At 65.3% G+C, this 14,993-nt stretch overlaps 2 protein-coding genes across 2 annotated transcripts in view; one reads left to right on the top strand and one right to left on the bottom strand.

Moving 5' to 3' along the window:
• Nucleotides 1–14,993, top strand: part of LOC311159926 (coronin-7-like) — a 34,499-nt gene that overhangs the window by 13,287 nt on the left and 6,219 nt on the right. The window contains exons 8-9 of the mRNA XM_084216323.1: nucleotides 1,514–1,600; nucleotides 1,847–1,929. Of these exons, the coding sequence (XP_084072449.1) occupies nucleotides 1,514–1,600; nucleotides 1,847–1,929 (170 nt within the window). The remainder of the gene's footprint in view (nucleotides 1–1,513; nucleotides 1,601–1,846; nucleotides 1,930–14,993) is intronic.
• Nucleotides 8,317–14,980, bottom strand: VASN (vasorin; the record flags this gene model as incomplete). The annotated part of the gene is made up of 2 exons (XM_084216324.1): nucleotides 8,317–10,444; nucleotides 14,868–14,980. The coding sequence occupies 2 exons, from the start codon at nucleotides 14,978–14,980 to the stop codon at nucleotides 8,425–8,427; spliced, it is 2,133 nt and encodes a 710-aa protein (XP_084072450.1). The 3' UTR covers nucleotides 8,317–8,424.

Raw genomic sequence — 14,993 nt, 5'->3', positions numbered from 1 at the left:
ACCCGCGGGACCCAGGGCCGCGGAGCCGGCGCCGTCGGTTATGGGATCTGCAGATGTTGAGCTGCGGCTGCCGCGGCCACACGGCTCAGGTGCAGAAGTGCTCTCCTGGCTGACGCGCGGGCTGGCCCCAGCTCCTGGAGTTTCCATCCCTCTTGGCACCGATCCTGGGACACGTTCCCTTCTCCAGGTCCTTTCCCTGCTGGGTCCACTGCCAGCATGCTGGCGCTGGGGGCTGGGCCCCTCCTGCCCCACATCCTGGCTCTGCGGCTGGGAGCTCCGGGCTGGGCTCGGCCAGCGCTGCCTCTTCCAAGTGAGCCGTGTTTGTGCTGGCAGGGCAGCTGGCGTGACGGAGCCGGGGCACGACAGGCTTGGCACCGCGCGCCTGCTCCCACCCTGGCTCTCTCCGGAGAGTGGCATCTCTCTGGGGCTGGAGGCTGCTCCAGCTGAGCTTCTCCAGTGAGGTGTGACCCCTCCGTGCCCCATCTCTGGCTGCTGCGGTGGCAGAGCCTCGTTGGCGGTCACAGTGCAGTCGTGGCCGGTGGTCACAGTGCTCACACCAAGAGGGACTCATGGCACCTCCCCACCCCTCCTGCCCCCAGGCCTGGTGCCCCAGCCCTGTGCAGAGGTCCCGGAAGCACCGTGCCAGGTTTGGCTCTGGCAAAGCTCTTTGCTTTCCCTGCCAGCTCCAAACTCGTTAGCAGGCAGTTCTTGGCGCTGCTCAATGAGAGCGAGGGGCTGCGAGCGCTGCCTGTGCGCGGGCCAGGGCTGCCTGCGGCTCCCGCTGGGGCGCCGGCAACCGCAGGGCCCATCTGGGGACCACATGGGAGCGGGAAACACCCGCTGACAGCCCCGTGGAAGCTCTTCCCTCCCGTCCGCGGCAGGACCAGGATGGGGACAGGATGTGGGCCGGGGGTCCCACCCCCACGGGGAGCCAGGGGAGAGGTGAAGCAGGGTGCAGGGGATTAGAGCAGTCTGGTGAACGTGGCCAGGCTCAGTTTGCCGTGTTTTAGTAGCGTCCGGGCACACACGGGGCACCCAGCTCCAGGAGCCAGGATTCAGCACGGATAAAGAGCCTGGGGATGCAGCCAGGGAAGTAAGTCCCAATGTCATCATCGCCATGGCAGAGCCTCCTCTTGTGTGTGTGGCATGGAGCAGCTTCCTCGCAGCACTCTGTCCCCCTAACCCGGGTGACCTGGTGTGGGGAGAGCCTGGGGGCACGGGAGCCATCGTCACACTCACGTTACCTGGTCCCACCCTCCACTCCTTGCTGGGAGCTGGGCCAGCTGCTCCACAAGGCAACCACGCTGGCATGGGGGGGAGTCAGGGCTGTCACTGCTTGCAGGCTGTCCCCACTGCACTGTCCCCAGGGCAGCTCTCAGCAGAGCCAGCACTCGGCTCCACGTGCTCAGCCCCGGGGCAGTTCACAACCACAGCTGGTGAAGCACAACATCCCCTCAGCGTGTCCAGCATGGCTGGCAGCAGTACTGACAGCCCTGTCTCCTGTGCCTTGCAGAGTGTCCCGGGACACGACAACAACAAGGACTCCCGGCTGCTCTGGATGGGCTCCAGCGATTGCCTCATCTCCGTGGGGTTCAGCCAGGTACAGTCCCTGCCAGGAAGGTGACCCTGGCACCTCTGGGATGTTCCAGCCCTACTCCCTGCGGCTGCTGTGCCAAAGCACCCCAAGTGCTTTTTGGGTGGCCTGTCCCCCATGAGAGCAGGAGGTCCCCTTGCCAGGTGCCCTGGCCCTTGCTGGGATGGCAGAAGGTGGCTGGTGAAGGTGGTGGCACCGTGGAGCCATCCAGGCAGCCCCAGTGCCACTGATGCTGTGTCTGTGTCCCTGCAGATGCGGGAGCGGGAGGTGAAGCTGTGGGACACGCGGAGACTCAGCGGGGCGACGCTCACCATGGCACTGGACACCTCACCTGGGTAGGGATGGGGACTCATCATGGGCTGGGAGGGTAAGCAGTGGAAATGTCGCGGTCAGGGACCCATCAGGAGTGTGGTGGTGGAACAGGAGCTGGCAGAGAGCTCTTGGAACCAGCAGCACTCGGCCACAAGGCTGGGGACAAAGCTGGGGACCGCGCAGTTGCATCCCCATCACCATTTGGGGGAGATGAAAGGCGGAGGCAGTGCTGGCGAGGGCACAGAGGTGTTCTCTAGTGCCGTGGCGGGTGGTGGCGCTGCTGGGGACAGTGTCTGACGTGGCTGCTGGCCGGGTGGGCTTGTGCACTGGGGCAGGACCACAAGATGCTGCAGGCGAGCGAATCCCTTTGGCGCTGCTGGAGCAGCTCAGCCCTGGCCTCCCGCTCCTGCCGTGCTTTGTGCTGCGGTGCCTGCCCAGCCGTGGCCGGGCCCGGCTCACCGGGCACCCCCGGGAAGTGGAGAAGGAGCCGTGGCTGTGCAAGGGGTCAGCGCCCCCTGTCACGGCACGATGGAGCCGTGTCCATCTGCAGAGCGCCGCCAAGGCTGGGAACCCTCCCGCTAGAGCTGGCCTGGCCTCTCCCACACTGCCCAGCGAGCTGGCCTGGCCTCACCGTGTGGGCAAGAAAATGGGAGGAGGAGGAGGAGGCTGTGCCTTCATCCCTCCAGGGTGATGGGGGTTGGGGGCACAGTACTTGGGATGCACTGGAGGCCACCAGCTCTTCCCAGGGCTGCAGGCAAAGCCCTGGCTTGCTGGGACCCTGTCTGTGTGCCGAGCTGGCTCCGTGACGGGCCGGGATGCTGGGGCAGGCTGGGGGTCGGCAGCCAATACAGAGCCTCTGGTGAGGGGCTGAGTGTGCTGTGACAGCCCCTTGGCTGCCCTGCCAGCATCCCCACAGCGGTGTCAGCCCCAGGATGTGCTGGGGGGGCCAGGACAGACAGGAGGGGAGAGGAGAGGACCTGCCATGGGCACGGTGGAGTGAGGTTGGTGTGGAGAAGCTGCCTGAGCATCCCTCAGCCTCCTGCCAGCTGCCAGGGGAGCAGCTCCCGGCTCTCCTGCTCACCAGCTCTGCCAGTTCAGTGAGCAAAGGCCATCATCAGTGTCCAGTGAAGACTCTCAGGGGAGGCTGGGGCTGCTGCAAGGGGACGCCTTGGGGTCCGTTATTGCTCTTTGCAGAGAATCCAGTGGGAATTACCCCGAATCCTCGCTGGGCCGGGCCGAGCCAGCCGGGTAAATGGGATGCAGGCGCTGCTGTGCTCGGCCCCCTCGGCACAGGCTGCAGTTATTTTGGCTGCCGGGTTTATCGGCTCAGGAATGCGGCTGGCGGGCGCTGCCTGCGCGTCACGCCGGGGCCCTCCGGCCCGCGGCTGCGTGGCGGGGCCAGCCGAGAGGGGCTGGGGGCGGCGGGGGCGAGCGGAGACCCCCCCCGCTTCGTGCTGGGGAGGTGCTGTTTTAGGCAGCCGCGCCGGGGCCACCGCGCTTCCAGCCCCAAGCGCTCCCGCCTGTAAATCTGGCGGAGATGACAAATGGCGGAGGGGGATTTGGGCTGGCTCCCGGCGGAGGTGCCGAGCGGGGGCCGTGTTCCCCCTCCGGCAGAGCCATCCCGAGCACGGCCGCGACACTCCGGAGCCGCGGAGCCGCGGCGAGGGCACGGGGTGGATGGTCTCGGGGTCACCAGATCACCAGATGTGCTTGGGGCAGACTTGGAACTGGGGGACAGGGACTCAGCCCCCGGGGATGGCCGAGCAGCAGCGCGGCTGGCTGTGGATCTCTGGCGTGGCCGTGGGTGCCCAGTGCGGGGCACGGACACGTGCTGGGCAGCGCAGCGGTGCCGGCCGGGCCGGGAGCGGGGCGTGGGGAGCTGCAGCAGCAGCAGCAGCAGCAGCTCGTTGAAGCTCTTTGAGGAAGCAATCAGTGGGCGGGCAGGAAACTCATACCATTCATTACTGACGCCAGGCCGGCAGGAAGGGGAGTCCGCATCCCCACCGCATCCCTACCGCGCCCGCCGAGCCGGCACCACGCGTCCCCATGGCATCCCAAAGCAGGGCCAAGGCGTGCCCCAAGGTGGGGGACACCCCCAGTGTGCTCACCCCAATGCCCACAGCAGCCCCAAACCCTTCAGACTGGTTGTGCCCTATCCAGCATTCCGGAAAGAGGGCAGACAGTGAGAGGCACCGGCCCCATGGACCTCCACATCAGCATGTGTCTTTTGGGGGTTCTCTTTCCCAAATCCTGAGCAGGTGAGATATTTCTGACCACACAAATATCATTTTCAAAGCATGTCAGGGCCATGCTTAAGAGCTGACCCCACCAATTCCCAGACCCTGAGGGAACAAGAGGTGAGAGGTGTGGGTGGCCATGGCCCCTCTCCGCATCCTGGTCCTCAATGTGCCACCCCTGGGTACCTGCTGTTCCTTCAGCTCGGGTTTTGTTCCCGCCTGGCCCCCTTTAATTAGATCAAGGAGCAGCAGGGCAGGAGCCAGGAAGGGGCCTCAATAGGTTATTGTTGCCCTAAATTGTAACCAGCACCAGCGGGGTTGGGTTACCGGCTCCAAGTTGGGGTCACCGACCAGACCCCGCTGCCGCACGCCCGGCGGCCAGCTCAGCACTGCCCGGGGACAGGGCTGTCACCACCATGGTGACAGGAGAACAGCGCCTTCCTTGCATCACTGCTTCTTTCAATGTCCTGAAAATGTCCCCAGGGAGCCTGGGGTGCCACGGCCAGCTCAGGGCTAGGGCTGGATCAGTAGGGATGAGGTTGGGGGTCAGCAGTGGTGTGTTCCAACAGTGGGCATGTCCCTGCAGGGCAGGATGGTGGTGGGGCTGAGGGATGGGGACAGCTGGATCCCCACCACTCTTCCCAGTGCAGTCTGACAGAGCTGGGAGGTACCAGAGCCGGGACCTGTCTGTAGCAGGGAGCTAGCACAGCAGGATGTTTGTGGAGGGATTTGGGGCTGTTTGGCTCCTCCCAGTGCTGGAGCAGGACGTGGAGGGGCCCAGGTGGTTCCCTGGGGGCACTGCCCAGGGTGGCTCAGTCCCTCACACCCACCCCTGCCCCTGCCAAAGCCTGTGGCTGAGCCAGCTCTTGGGGCCAGGCTTGCAGCCCTGGCATCTCCCAGCACTGGGGCACCCAACCCCACTGAGGCACATGTTCCCACTGTCACCCTGCCACCTCTCCCCAGATACCAGCTGGAATGGGACCTGCTCTTGTCCTGCCTGGCACCCTCTGCACTGCTTTTTCCTGGAGCTTACTAGCCATTTTGGGTCATGGTAGGTGCTTTGGGGGTCTCTGGAAAAACCACCATAGCAGGAAGAACCCTGAGCAGGACAGGTCCATTGCTGTCCCCATTCCCCTGCAGATCCCGGAGATGCCTGGGTTGACATGTGCTTGCCATCAGGAGGAAAGGGGTTTTTCCTGTCCCAGCTTGGCTGCCACACTCAGACACAAGGAAGGGGAGAGGCCACCCCACCCCATCAGGTGTCACCCCAGTGGGACAATCCCCATGGGCAGCCACATGAAGGGGTTAAGGCGGGGCAACCACCCAGCCCATGTGGCCTGTCCCGTAATTCCACTGGGTAAAAATAGCCCAGCGCTGGGGCGGGATGGCAGCGCCCAAATCACTCCCAGATGAGCCACAGCCTCGGTGGCCACACGGTGCTCCTGGCCTCCCCAGCTCTGCGGGAAGCTGATGAGCTCCAAAGCTCTTCCTGGCAGCACTGGGGTCTGTGTGATGGGCACACACCTGTCCTCCCCCCAATCTCCCCAGAGATTGGGTATGCAGACCCCTGGCACAGAGCCATGACCCCTCGGGGCTCTGCTCCAGACCTGGGGATCTGGGGGACCCAGGGGACCTGTCTTTGGTTTCCATGGGGCCATGCCTGGGACCAGGCGTGATTTTTGGGAGGCCAGAGCCCTCCAGCCTTGCCACATCAGGGTGCAGGCCGGATTTGCCCAGGTGAAGCCGGCGGCTCCTCCCGTTGTGGCTCCCCGCCGAGCCCCCATCCTGCCGGTGGCTCTGGCCGGGGCCGTCGCTTACCGGCCCCGCCGGATCGCACAGAGAGGGAGAGATTTTTTTTGGGTCCATTTCAGGGGTTTTGCAATCCTTGTCGGCGCTGATTCAGCTCGCAGGAATTAGCAGCGCCGCACGATGTGCCGCTCTTGGAGCGGCTCTTGGCGGCGACGGGGCTGGCAGTGGCCAGGGGAATTTTGTGCTGCGATTCAGGAAGCCACAGGGGCTGGACAGTCCCACTTTGGGCACTGCTGCTCTCCCGCAGGGCTGTCCGGGTGCAGACGTGGGTGTGGGCCAAGCCCTGTCCTGGCTGCAGTGTCCCCATCACCTCCGAGCCCTGCTGCCCCCCTTGTGCAGCTGGCACCCCAAAACCTTTGGCTCAGGGTGTCCCAGGGTGCTGCACCTGCCAAAGATCAGCTTTAACTTTGCTTCTGCCCTCCTGGCATCTCCACTGGAGCTCCCTCACGCTGGTGCTGCTGGAAGCCCCTCCAGGGCAATGGGATCAGCTGAGGTGCCGAGGGGTCCCCAGCACACGCTTGGCATGGTGGGGGGGGTCCCCTGCAAACCTTCTGCTATTTGCAAGTGGGGAAATCGGCTTCTTTAGGGGAAGGGCACATCATGGAGGCAAAGGAGGGGAGAAGAAGTGAGGGGCCAGGAGGGGCTGGAGGGCTCCTGACGCCGGGGACACACCAGGGGCTGGCCCGGGCCCGGGGGGCTGTGGCGGCGGCCGGCCGGGGGCACCCGGCACGAGGCCGCGGCTCCGCCAGGGACTTTTCTTCTCTCCTCCTCGCGAGGCTGGAAAATATACAAAGCTCGCAGTGAAAATATTTACACAGCAGCAATTTTGGGAGGAATTTGGGATGTTAATTTGAAAAATCTGTGGGGAGAGGACCACAATGGGCCCTTTGAGCGGGCGAGCGTGGCCATCGCAGCGAGCCGCCCGCGCCGGCGAGGGGCCCCTCCTGCCGCTGCGCCGGCCCTAATGGGAGCCAGCCCTGCCGGAAGCCCACCTGGGAGCCGGGGGGCTGCGCCAGACGGCCCCGCCGACGCCCCGCGCCCCTAATTGCATCCAGAGCCGCTCCCTGCCCCGGGCGAGCGGCACCGAGGGGCCGGGGGTCAGGGCCGTGTCCCGCGGCGGAGCGGCCGGCCCGGAGCGGCACGGCGGTGACCCTCGGCTGCAGCCCCGCGCTGTGCTCATTCTCTCCAAATCAAACATACCTCGGCGGGCAGGGCCCCAACCTGGAAAATTCCATCCCGAAAGATAAAGGATTGGAAAACGATTAAAACCAGAGGGTTGGAGCAGAAACCACTTGGCAGCGGGAACCTGCCGAGCGTCGGCTCCCAGCCCACCCCGCCGGGGCCCGCGCACAAAACCGGCTGTTCCTGGGGCCGGGCAGCGGGGGTTCTGGCGGCGGCCCCCGGCCTGGGGGGCCACGCAGGCTGACACTTGTCACGGGCGATTTGGGGGTCCCGGTGCCGCCGCGGGTGACGTCAGGAGGTTGGGCTGGGCTGTTTGTCCCGCAGCTGGCCCCGCAGCCATCTGGCAGGCAGGGAGGGATGAAGTAAGGCTGGATGATGCGCAGGGCAGGGGCTGATTTGAACCCCGTGGCCTCCGTTTTGGGAACACCTCCTCAGCGCCCGAGGTGGGGGGCAGCGCCCTAGGGGTAAAAAACGCCCAGAGTCGGGAAAACTCCCCCCTCCCTTGCCCTGACTCATCCCGGTGCTCGCCAACAACAACGGGAGGACACGGCTGACCTTCCCGCTCCTCTGCAGGGGACACGCCACACTGCCCACACCCCTGCTTGTGACAGGCAGTGCCTGCCGAGGTACTCAGGGCCGCACAGAACTTTTCGTTGTTGTTATTTTAATTATTTTGGGGTTGTTTTTTTTTTTTACAAAAAGACACCCTTCTGATCTGCCTTACAAAAGAGATGTACACAAACCTGTACTAAAAAAAAGTTTTCCCAGAAGAAATGGGAAATAACGATGTATAAATATTCTCTCTGAGTTCTTAAAGCTTCAATTCCCGGTTTGCCTGCTCGGCACTTCCTTTGGCCCGGGGGGTCCCGAGGGTCCCAGCACCTCGGCCGGGCCGTATTGCTCACATCAGCTTCCAGGGAGTCGAGTCACGGGCCGTGCTCCACTGAAGGACCCTTGTTACCAGCACGTGGGCGTCCCTCAGCCCAGTCACAGCAGCTTTCTCTTTAGCAGGAGCTAAAAAAAGCCCCCCAACCCCCAAATTAACCCCCCCCCCTTCTCTTCCACTACCCACGTTCTAGGTAGAGTCACAGAAATCAAGGCACAGAGCAGTAAAATTCGTGTCTCCTCCCGAAGCATGGCAGCCTCTCGGAAATTGCATGTTGTGGGATGGGGGGGTTTCTGCCTCAGTTCAGTCAGCTCCTTGGTAATCCGTATCCCAGAGGGACATGGCCAGGTGCTGCCTCTGGAGCTCAGCCCTCCTGTGTCCAAGGCTCTGGAAGCCCTGTGTGTTCAGAAGTAGGAGGGTTTGAGCCCTGGGGTGTTGTTGTTGCTGGGGTAGTGCGACTGCATGAGCGGCACCTCGCACTCAGAGCCGCCAGAAAGCATCGCTGCCTCTGGCACCTTGCAGCCGTGGCTGCTCAAATCCCCGTTTTCCAGGCAGGCTTTCACCCCTTCCAGCTCCAGGGGGCCGGTGTCCACCCCAGCGCCGGTGCGTGCCTTGGCGCGGCGGTGCCGGCAGTAGTACATGGCAGCCGTGACCACCACCAGCAGCAGCAGCATGGCAGCCAGCGCAGGGACCAGGATCAGGGCGAGGTTGGGGTCCTGGCTCTGGGTGACAGGGGAGTGCTGCTGCAGGCTGAGGGGCAGGGTGTGTGCCTCGGCGCAGTGCTCCTCCTTGGGGGCCTCCCCCAGCGCCCCGATGCAGACGCGGTAGGTGCAGTTGGGTTTCAGCGCCCGCACCGTGTACTCGGAGAGCGAGGCCGGCAAGCGCAGCATCACCGCCCGCTTGTCCGGCCCCGACAGGTTCCGGTAGCTCAGGCGGATGCCCTTCAGCTGTGCCTTGGACTGGATGTAGCTGTGCAGGTCCACTTTGAGGGAGGTGCTGCCCACCTGGGCGATGCTGACCCGCTGTGCAGGTGGCAGGGCCGGCGTGCCCGGGGCTGCTGTCGTTCCCCTCGCCTCCACCTCGCAGTACGCGCCAGCGAAGCCCGCGGGGCACAGGCACTCCAGGATGTTCTGGGCACCCAGGTGGCAGGTGCCGCCGTTCAGACACGTGCGGGGGGGACAGATGGGCGCTGGGGGGCTGGTGGGGGCCGGGGCGCCGCTGAAGGGCACCAAGGTGGAGCTGCTCTGGGGCTCTCTGGGCGCCGGCGTGGGTGCAGCGGTGCTGGGGGGGGGCGGCGGGCGGTGGGTGCTGGGCAGCGGCGTGGGCGGTGGCAGCGTGGTGGTGCGGGGCGTGGTGGGCGTGGGGGTGGTGGTGGGGCAGCCAAAGTCAGTGTATTGCAGGTGGTGGAGGAGCTTGCCAGAGTTTTTTGGGGGGAAATGGCAGCGCGTCTCCTCGGGGCGCCGCAGGACCACGCCACTGGTGTTCACCCACTGCACCAGCCAGCTCATCTGGCAGATACAGTTGAAGGGGTTGCCGGCAGCCGTCACGGCCCGCAGCCTGGGGAAGAAGCCGGAGAAATCCCGAGGGATGGTGTTGATGTTGAGGTTGCTGATGTCTAGCTCCTGGAGGTTGTGGAGGCTCTGGAAGTCCTCAGCTGGCAGCTGGGAGATGCGGGCATTGCCGGCCAGGCTGAGCCTGGTGAGGCTGCCCAGGCGCCGCAGCACCGCCGGGACGCGCTCCAGCAGGTTGTCAGAGATGTCCAGCTCGTGGAGGTTGTTTTGGACTTGGAAGAGCTCCTCGTTTAAGCTTGTCAGGCCCAGCCCTGCAATCTTCAGGGACTCAATGCTGACGGCATGGAAAGCCCCTGGTGCAATGGCAGGGATCTTGTTCCAGCTGATGTCCAGCAGCAGGAGGTTGGGCAGGTCGAGGGGGGGCACAGCCCTGAGCTGGTTGTTCTGCAGCTTTAGCTCCAGCAGATTCTCCAGAGTGTCAAAGGCAGCAGCGTGGATGTGCTGGATCCTGTTCCTCTGCAGGTAGAGCCGTTCCAGCAGCCGCAGTCCATGGAAGGTCTCATTGGTGATCTCCTGCAGCTGGTTGGAGGACAGATCCAAGTTGACGAGCTCCGTCAGGGGCTGGAAGATGTTCCTCTGGATGCTGGTGATCTTGTTTTGCGAGAGGTCCAGGAGCTGGAGGGCAGGCAGCCCTGCAAAGCTGTCCTCACTGAGCGTTGTGATGCCGTTCTCAAAGACGTAGAGGGAGAGGGTGCTGGGGGGCAGCCCCTGGGGCACCGTCTGGCCCCGCCTGGCTGCACACAGGATGGTCTTGGGGTCATGGCACTGGCAGCCTGCAGGACATGCCCTGGCCAGCTCCCCACAGGCCAAGAGGAGCAATGTGCAAAGGATCAGCTGGTTCATGGTGTCAGCTCTGCAGAGAGAAAAGCAGAGCCAGGGTGAGGGGATGGGCCCTGCTGGGGGGTACCCAGGGCTGGCAGGGCTCTGGGGCACCTCTGAACCCTGCTCTGCCTCCAGGGCTGCCCACCAGCACAGGGGCTGCCCACCCCAGCTCCATGCTTCCCCCTCCCCAGACCCCCAGGATTTGGGGATGTGGTACCTTTGCACACCCCAGGCTCTACCATGAGACACATCCCACTGGTATTGGGGCTGTCTTCGGTGGAGCACCAAGACCTTTCCCAGCACTCACAAGGGCCCCAACCTCCCCAGCTGCTCAGCAGGGTGCAAATCAAACACAGGGGATGCAGAGAATCAGAGCACCGGGAAGGGGTGGGAGCCTGGCCGGCCTTGCCTGCATAGAGCTCAGCTTAACCCTTTGCTTGTGCCGCCTCACAGCCGCTGCACCCTCGGGGGCTGCTCCTGCTTGGATCGCCAGCAACAGCAGCCCCTCTTGGGGACAGGGGCACCCAGAGGTGTCCTGGGCCACGCAGTGTGGGGCTGGAGGAGCCATTTGTGTCCCCACAGAGCCCAGGGGCTCATGCAGCCCCACCAAGCCCCTCTCCCCACAGGTCATGTTGCTGTTCCCCTCACTGTTAAACTCCAGGGACTCAGCACTGTGGGCTGTATCCCTGGCTCTTGAGGACTGGGTCAGCAGGGATGGAGGGAGCAGGCTCTGGGGTGACCACGGCTGTAACCACCCCAACCCCAGCTCCCCATGGATGCCAGTGTCACAAACTCTGTCTGTATCCCAAAGGGCTCCTCCCTCAGCCCCATCTTTCAGCCCCTTTAATGATACTAGGCTGGGCCAGAGACTCACAGTCTCCTGCCACTCCATCTCAGGGTCAGGGGGAGGTGGCAGAGTGGGATCCCTAGGCAAGTAAGAGGCGAACCCTTCCCCAGCCTCATCTGTTGCCACCTCCTCCCAGAGCTGTCGGAGCTCCAGGCAAACGCCCCCCCCCCGTGGCTCACAAGGGGCCCCCGCTGTGTGTGGGGGGCTGCAGGTCACACAGCAGCACGTGCCGCCTGCCCCGGCCCCGTCAGCAGCGCAGGGACAACACATCCTGAGCCAGGAGGGTCTGGAGCCGTGCTGTGTCCTCTTGTCCCCCTGCCGGGGGGTTGGACAGGGTTAACACCGCGGCCAGCTCTGTCCTCGCCTCTTCCCGAGCGGCCCCCCCCAGGGTGGGGTGAGCCCACGGCTGGGCAGGGTCACCACAACCGCCTGAGTCACTTGGCCTGGCCGGCTCTGCCCTGACATGACCTGTGCCGTCAGCCCCTGACACTGGGGAGGAGCTGTGCCACATCCAAGAGGTCACTGTCACCCAGGGGTCACCATCACCGCATCCCCTCCCAAGCAAGCCCAGCCCCCAGCCCCCGCACCGGTGTCGGGTGCCCCTGCACCCCACATCACAGTCAGGCTGCCAGCAGAGTTAAAAACACAACATGGAGACCCTGCGAAGAGCTGTTTGGGACTGGGGGCAGACCCGGCACCGCTCGAGGTGGCTCCAGCATCCAGAGCGTGCTGGCTGGTGGGAGAGCTCTGGGTGCAGGGTGCTGGCATGCCAGCGGTGCCACGGCCGTGCCAGCCCGCCCGGGTGGGCAGCGCCGGAGCGGGGCCAGGCCTGCGGGATGCTGGCGAGGCCGGGGCTGGTTTTGCAATGCCAGGGTCGGGTTTCGCTGACGTGTCCCGTGCTGCAACCAGCTGCTGACTCCAAGTCTCTCTCGTCCCTTTAATTACGCTGGCATTTCCTCCCCGTCTGCCAGGCTCCCCGCTCCGGGCAGGTTCGGCCAGCCCGGCCACGGCCGCGCATCCGCGCCTGGCCACGAGCGCCGGGCAGGCTGGCACGGCCCCGCAGCCTCCGCCACCGCCCCTCGGCATCGCCCGCTCCGCCGGCACACGCCAACATCCCGTCCGCGCCCCGCCTCCCGGCACGATGCTGCTTCAAGGCAGAGAGGAGTTCCCCCAGCCCAGGACAGCCCCAGAAACGGGGGGCAGGGGAACAGCCTCCCCAGGTCCTGGCAGGGTCCCCAAGGGCGGAGAGGGGGCCCCGTTTCTGCCGGAGGTGTTGGGGCCACCCTGCCAGCGGCCTGCTGCTGCCTTGGCTGGTCTCCCCCGCGCCTGCACCGCAGATATTTGCCGAATTATTCATATTTTCCGGCTGCGGGGAGGATCTGGGCTCAGATTCCCCCAGTCCCGACTCAGCTTTTCCCTGCCAGCCTGCTGGGGTGGGAGTGCCGTGTCACCCCCCTTCCCCGCCTGCAGCCCCCCGGGCTGAGCCGCCCCGCTGGGCAGGGATGCCCTGCTTTGCACCCGCCTCCTGTTTTTAAGGACGAGGCCGATGTCCTTGCGCTGCAGGGTGACACCTGTGCAGGACAGGCTGGAGGAGCTGCAGAGTCCCTGCCTTTCCCCTCTGCTTGGGGATCCCAGGGAAGCAGGCACAGCCGGGACGTTCCTTCCCGCACCGGCAAGTGCAGACAAACAAAGCCAGCGTTGTTGCCGGCCCGTGGGCTGCCACCTTGGCGGGTGGCACCAGAGCAGGAAGGACGGGGGCCCTGCAGTGTGCGGTGACAGGGAGGTGACACAGTGCCTCTGCCAGGCGGGATGCAGACACTGCTCCCCTGCCTTACCCCCCTCAAAACAAGCCGATGTCAGCACGTGCCCCCTCCCCCGAGCCAGCCGGGGGGATGTGCAGGATTAAGCCCTTAATCCTCCTCTCCTTCAACCCACCCTGCGCCGCCCGCCGCAGCTCCCACCTCCTCCCGCTCCCCTCCCTATTTAATTAAAGTTTCCGCAGCAGCCCCGCAGGAATGCAGGCCTGGTTATTGCATTCCCCGGAGCACTCGCCAGCCCCTCCATCCCGCTCCTGCCCCTTTGACCCGGCCGCGCTCCCCATCTCAGGTGCCGGCAAGGAGAAAAACCAGCAGAGCCGCTTTGCCGGCAGCCAAACCGCCTCGGGAGGAGCCGGAACGCCGGCGGAGGGTGGGAGGAGGCCGGCGATGGTGCCACGCGTGGCCCGGGCGGCACGGGCGGATTCCTCCGGAGTGACTGGGGCGGCCGCGGCTGTCCCCGAGCGCTTCCTCGTGCCGCGTCCCGCCGGCAGAGCCAGCCGGGCAGGCAGCGCTTGCGTCAGGGCCACCCGGCCGGCCTCGGCGTGGCGCGGGGGAAAACAGTAATTAGTGTCATCCCTGATGGCGGCACTGCCCAGCGCCGTGTGGGCAGCGGCACAGCTGGGTCAGGGCAGTCCGGCCGCCCCAGCCCAGCAGGATGAGACCTGTGGGTGTGGGGCACGCTGGCAAGGGTAGGTGTATGGGGGGACATTACTGAGGGGTTTTGGCTGGGAAGAGTCTCAGAACTGGAGCATCTCTGCTGGCATGTGTTAACTGCTGTGGCCATTGCCAGGCTGGGAGGGAGCCAGGCGTGGAAAGGGACATTTACCCCATGGTGGCCCTAAGAGGTGACAGTCAAGGAAGGTGACAGGCGCCAGCACCCTCCGAACTCACGCCAGGTGACAATGAAGTGTGTGGGGAGCTGGCGGCAGGAGAAGCAGTAGGGTATCCCTGCCTCCCAGTGGCAGGCTGGCCAGTGGCCCTGCTGGCACCCATCCCTCTGTGCCAGCCAGAGGGAAACCCTTGTCAGCACAGCATGGGGACCCACAGCAGGTCAGTGACCCAGGACAGCAGCCCCTGAGGACAAGCAGAACGAGGGCAGCCAAACCCCACCCCAGCCAAGCCCTCCACCGAGGAGGGTGGTGGTGGACACCGCTGCCAGCAGCTCCCACCTCTGCCTGACCCCAGCAGGAGAGCCCAGCCGTCACATCTGCCAGGACAGAGCAAGCATGGGATGGGCCCAAGACCGTGCCGGTCCCGTGTGGGTCTGGAGTGCTCCACTGCCACTCGGCCATGCCGGATGGAGCCATGCTCCATGTCAGCCCCAAATACATCCCTCCCCTTTCCTGCGATGGATGCAGCACCAGACCAGGATCCCAGGGCCAGACCCCAGCACATCCCGCGGCAAAACAGGCACAGGCAGGGACAGGGAAGCGAGAGCCCTCCGTGATCCCCTGTCCCAGCCCACTGCAGTGCCACCGCCCCAGCCCAGCCGAGGCCCTACCATCAGCAGAGGCAGGGGCCAGCGGGATGCCCCTGGCTCAGCTGAGGCCTCGAAGGGAGCAGGGCATGCCGACCCCCAGCCGAAGCCCCAATGACACCCTGTCACTCTGAGTGCCCAGGCCACACGGGGTGTCCCACGGCCCGGCCCGGGCCCACCAGGGCCCCCGGGCCCCACCGCCCCCTGAGCCCGCGGATGCCTCGCAGAACCCCCTCCCGCCCGGGGGCTGCCTCCCCACAGAGCCCCGGTGGCCGTGTGGAGGGTCACGCGGTGTGGCGGCCGAGGGACTCACCGTGGCGGGCGGTGCGGGGCCGTGCGGGGCGGGCGGTCAGTCCATGGCGGCAGCGCAGCGGCGGCCGGGCGAGCGCTCCCCTCTCTGGCGGCGCCAGGCGCGGGGGGCGGCATTTAAATCAAGGGG

Source organism: Fringilla coelebs (assembly GCF_963513975.1).
Source record: "Fringilla coelebs genome assembly, chromosome: 16".
Classification (NCBI taxonomy): domain Eukaryota; kingdom Metazoa; phylum Chordata; class Aves; order Passeriformes; family Fringillidae; genus Fringilla; species Fringilla coelebs.
Note: the sequence above shows the minus strand (reverse complement) of the source record. Positions and strands in the feature narration are given on the sequence as shown.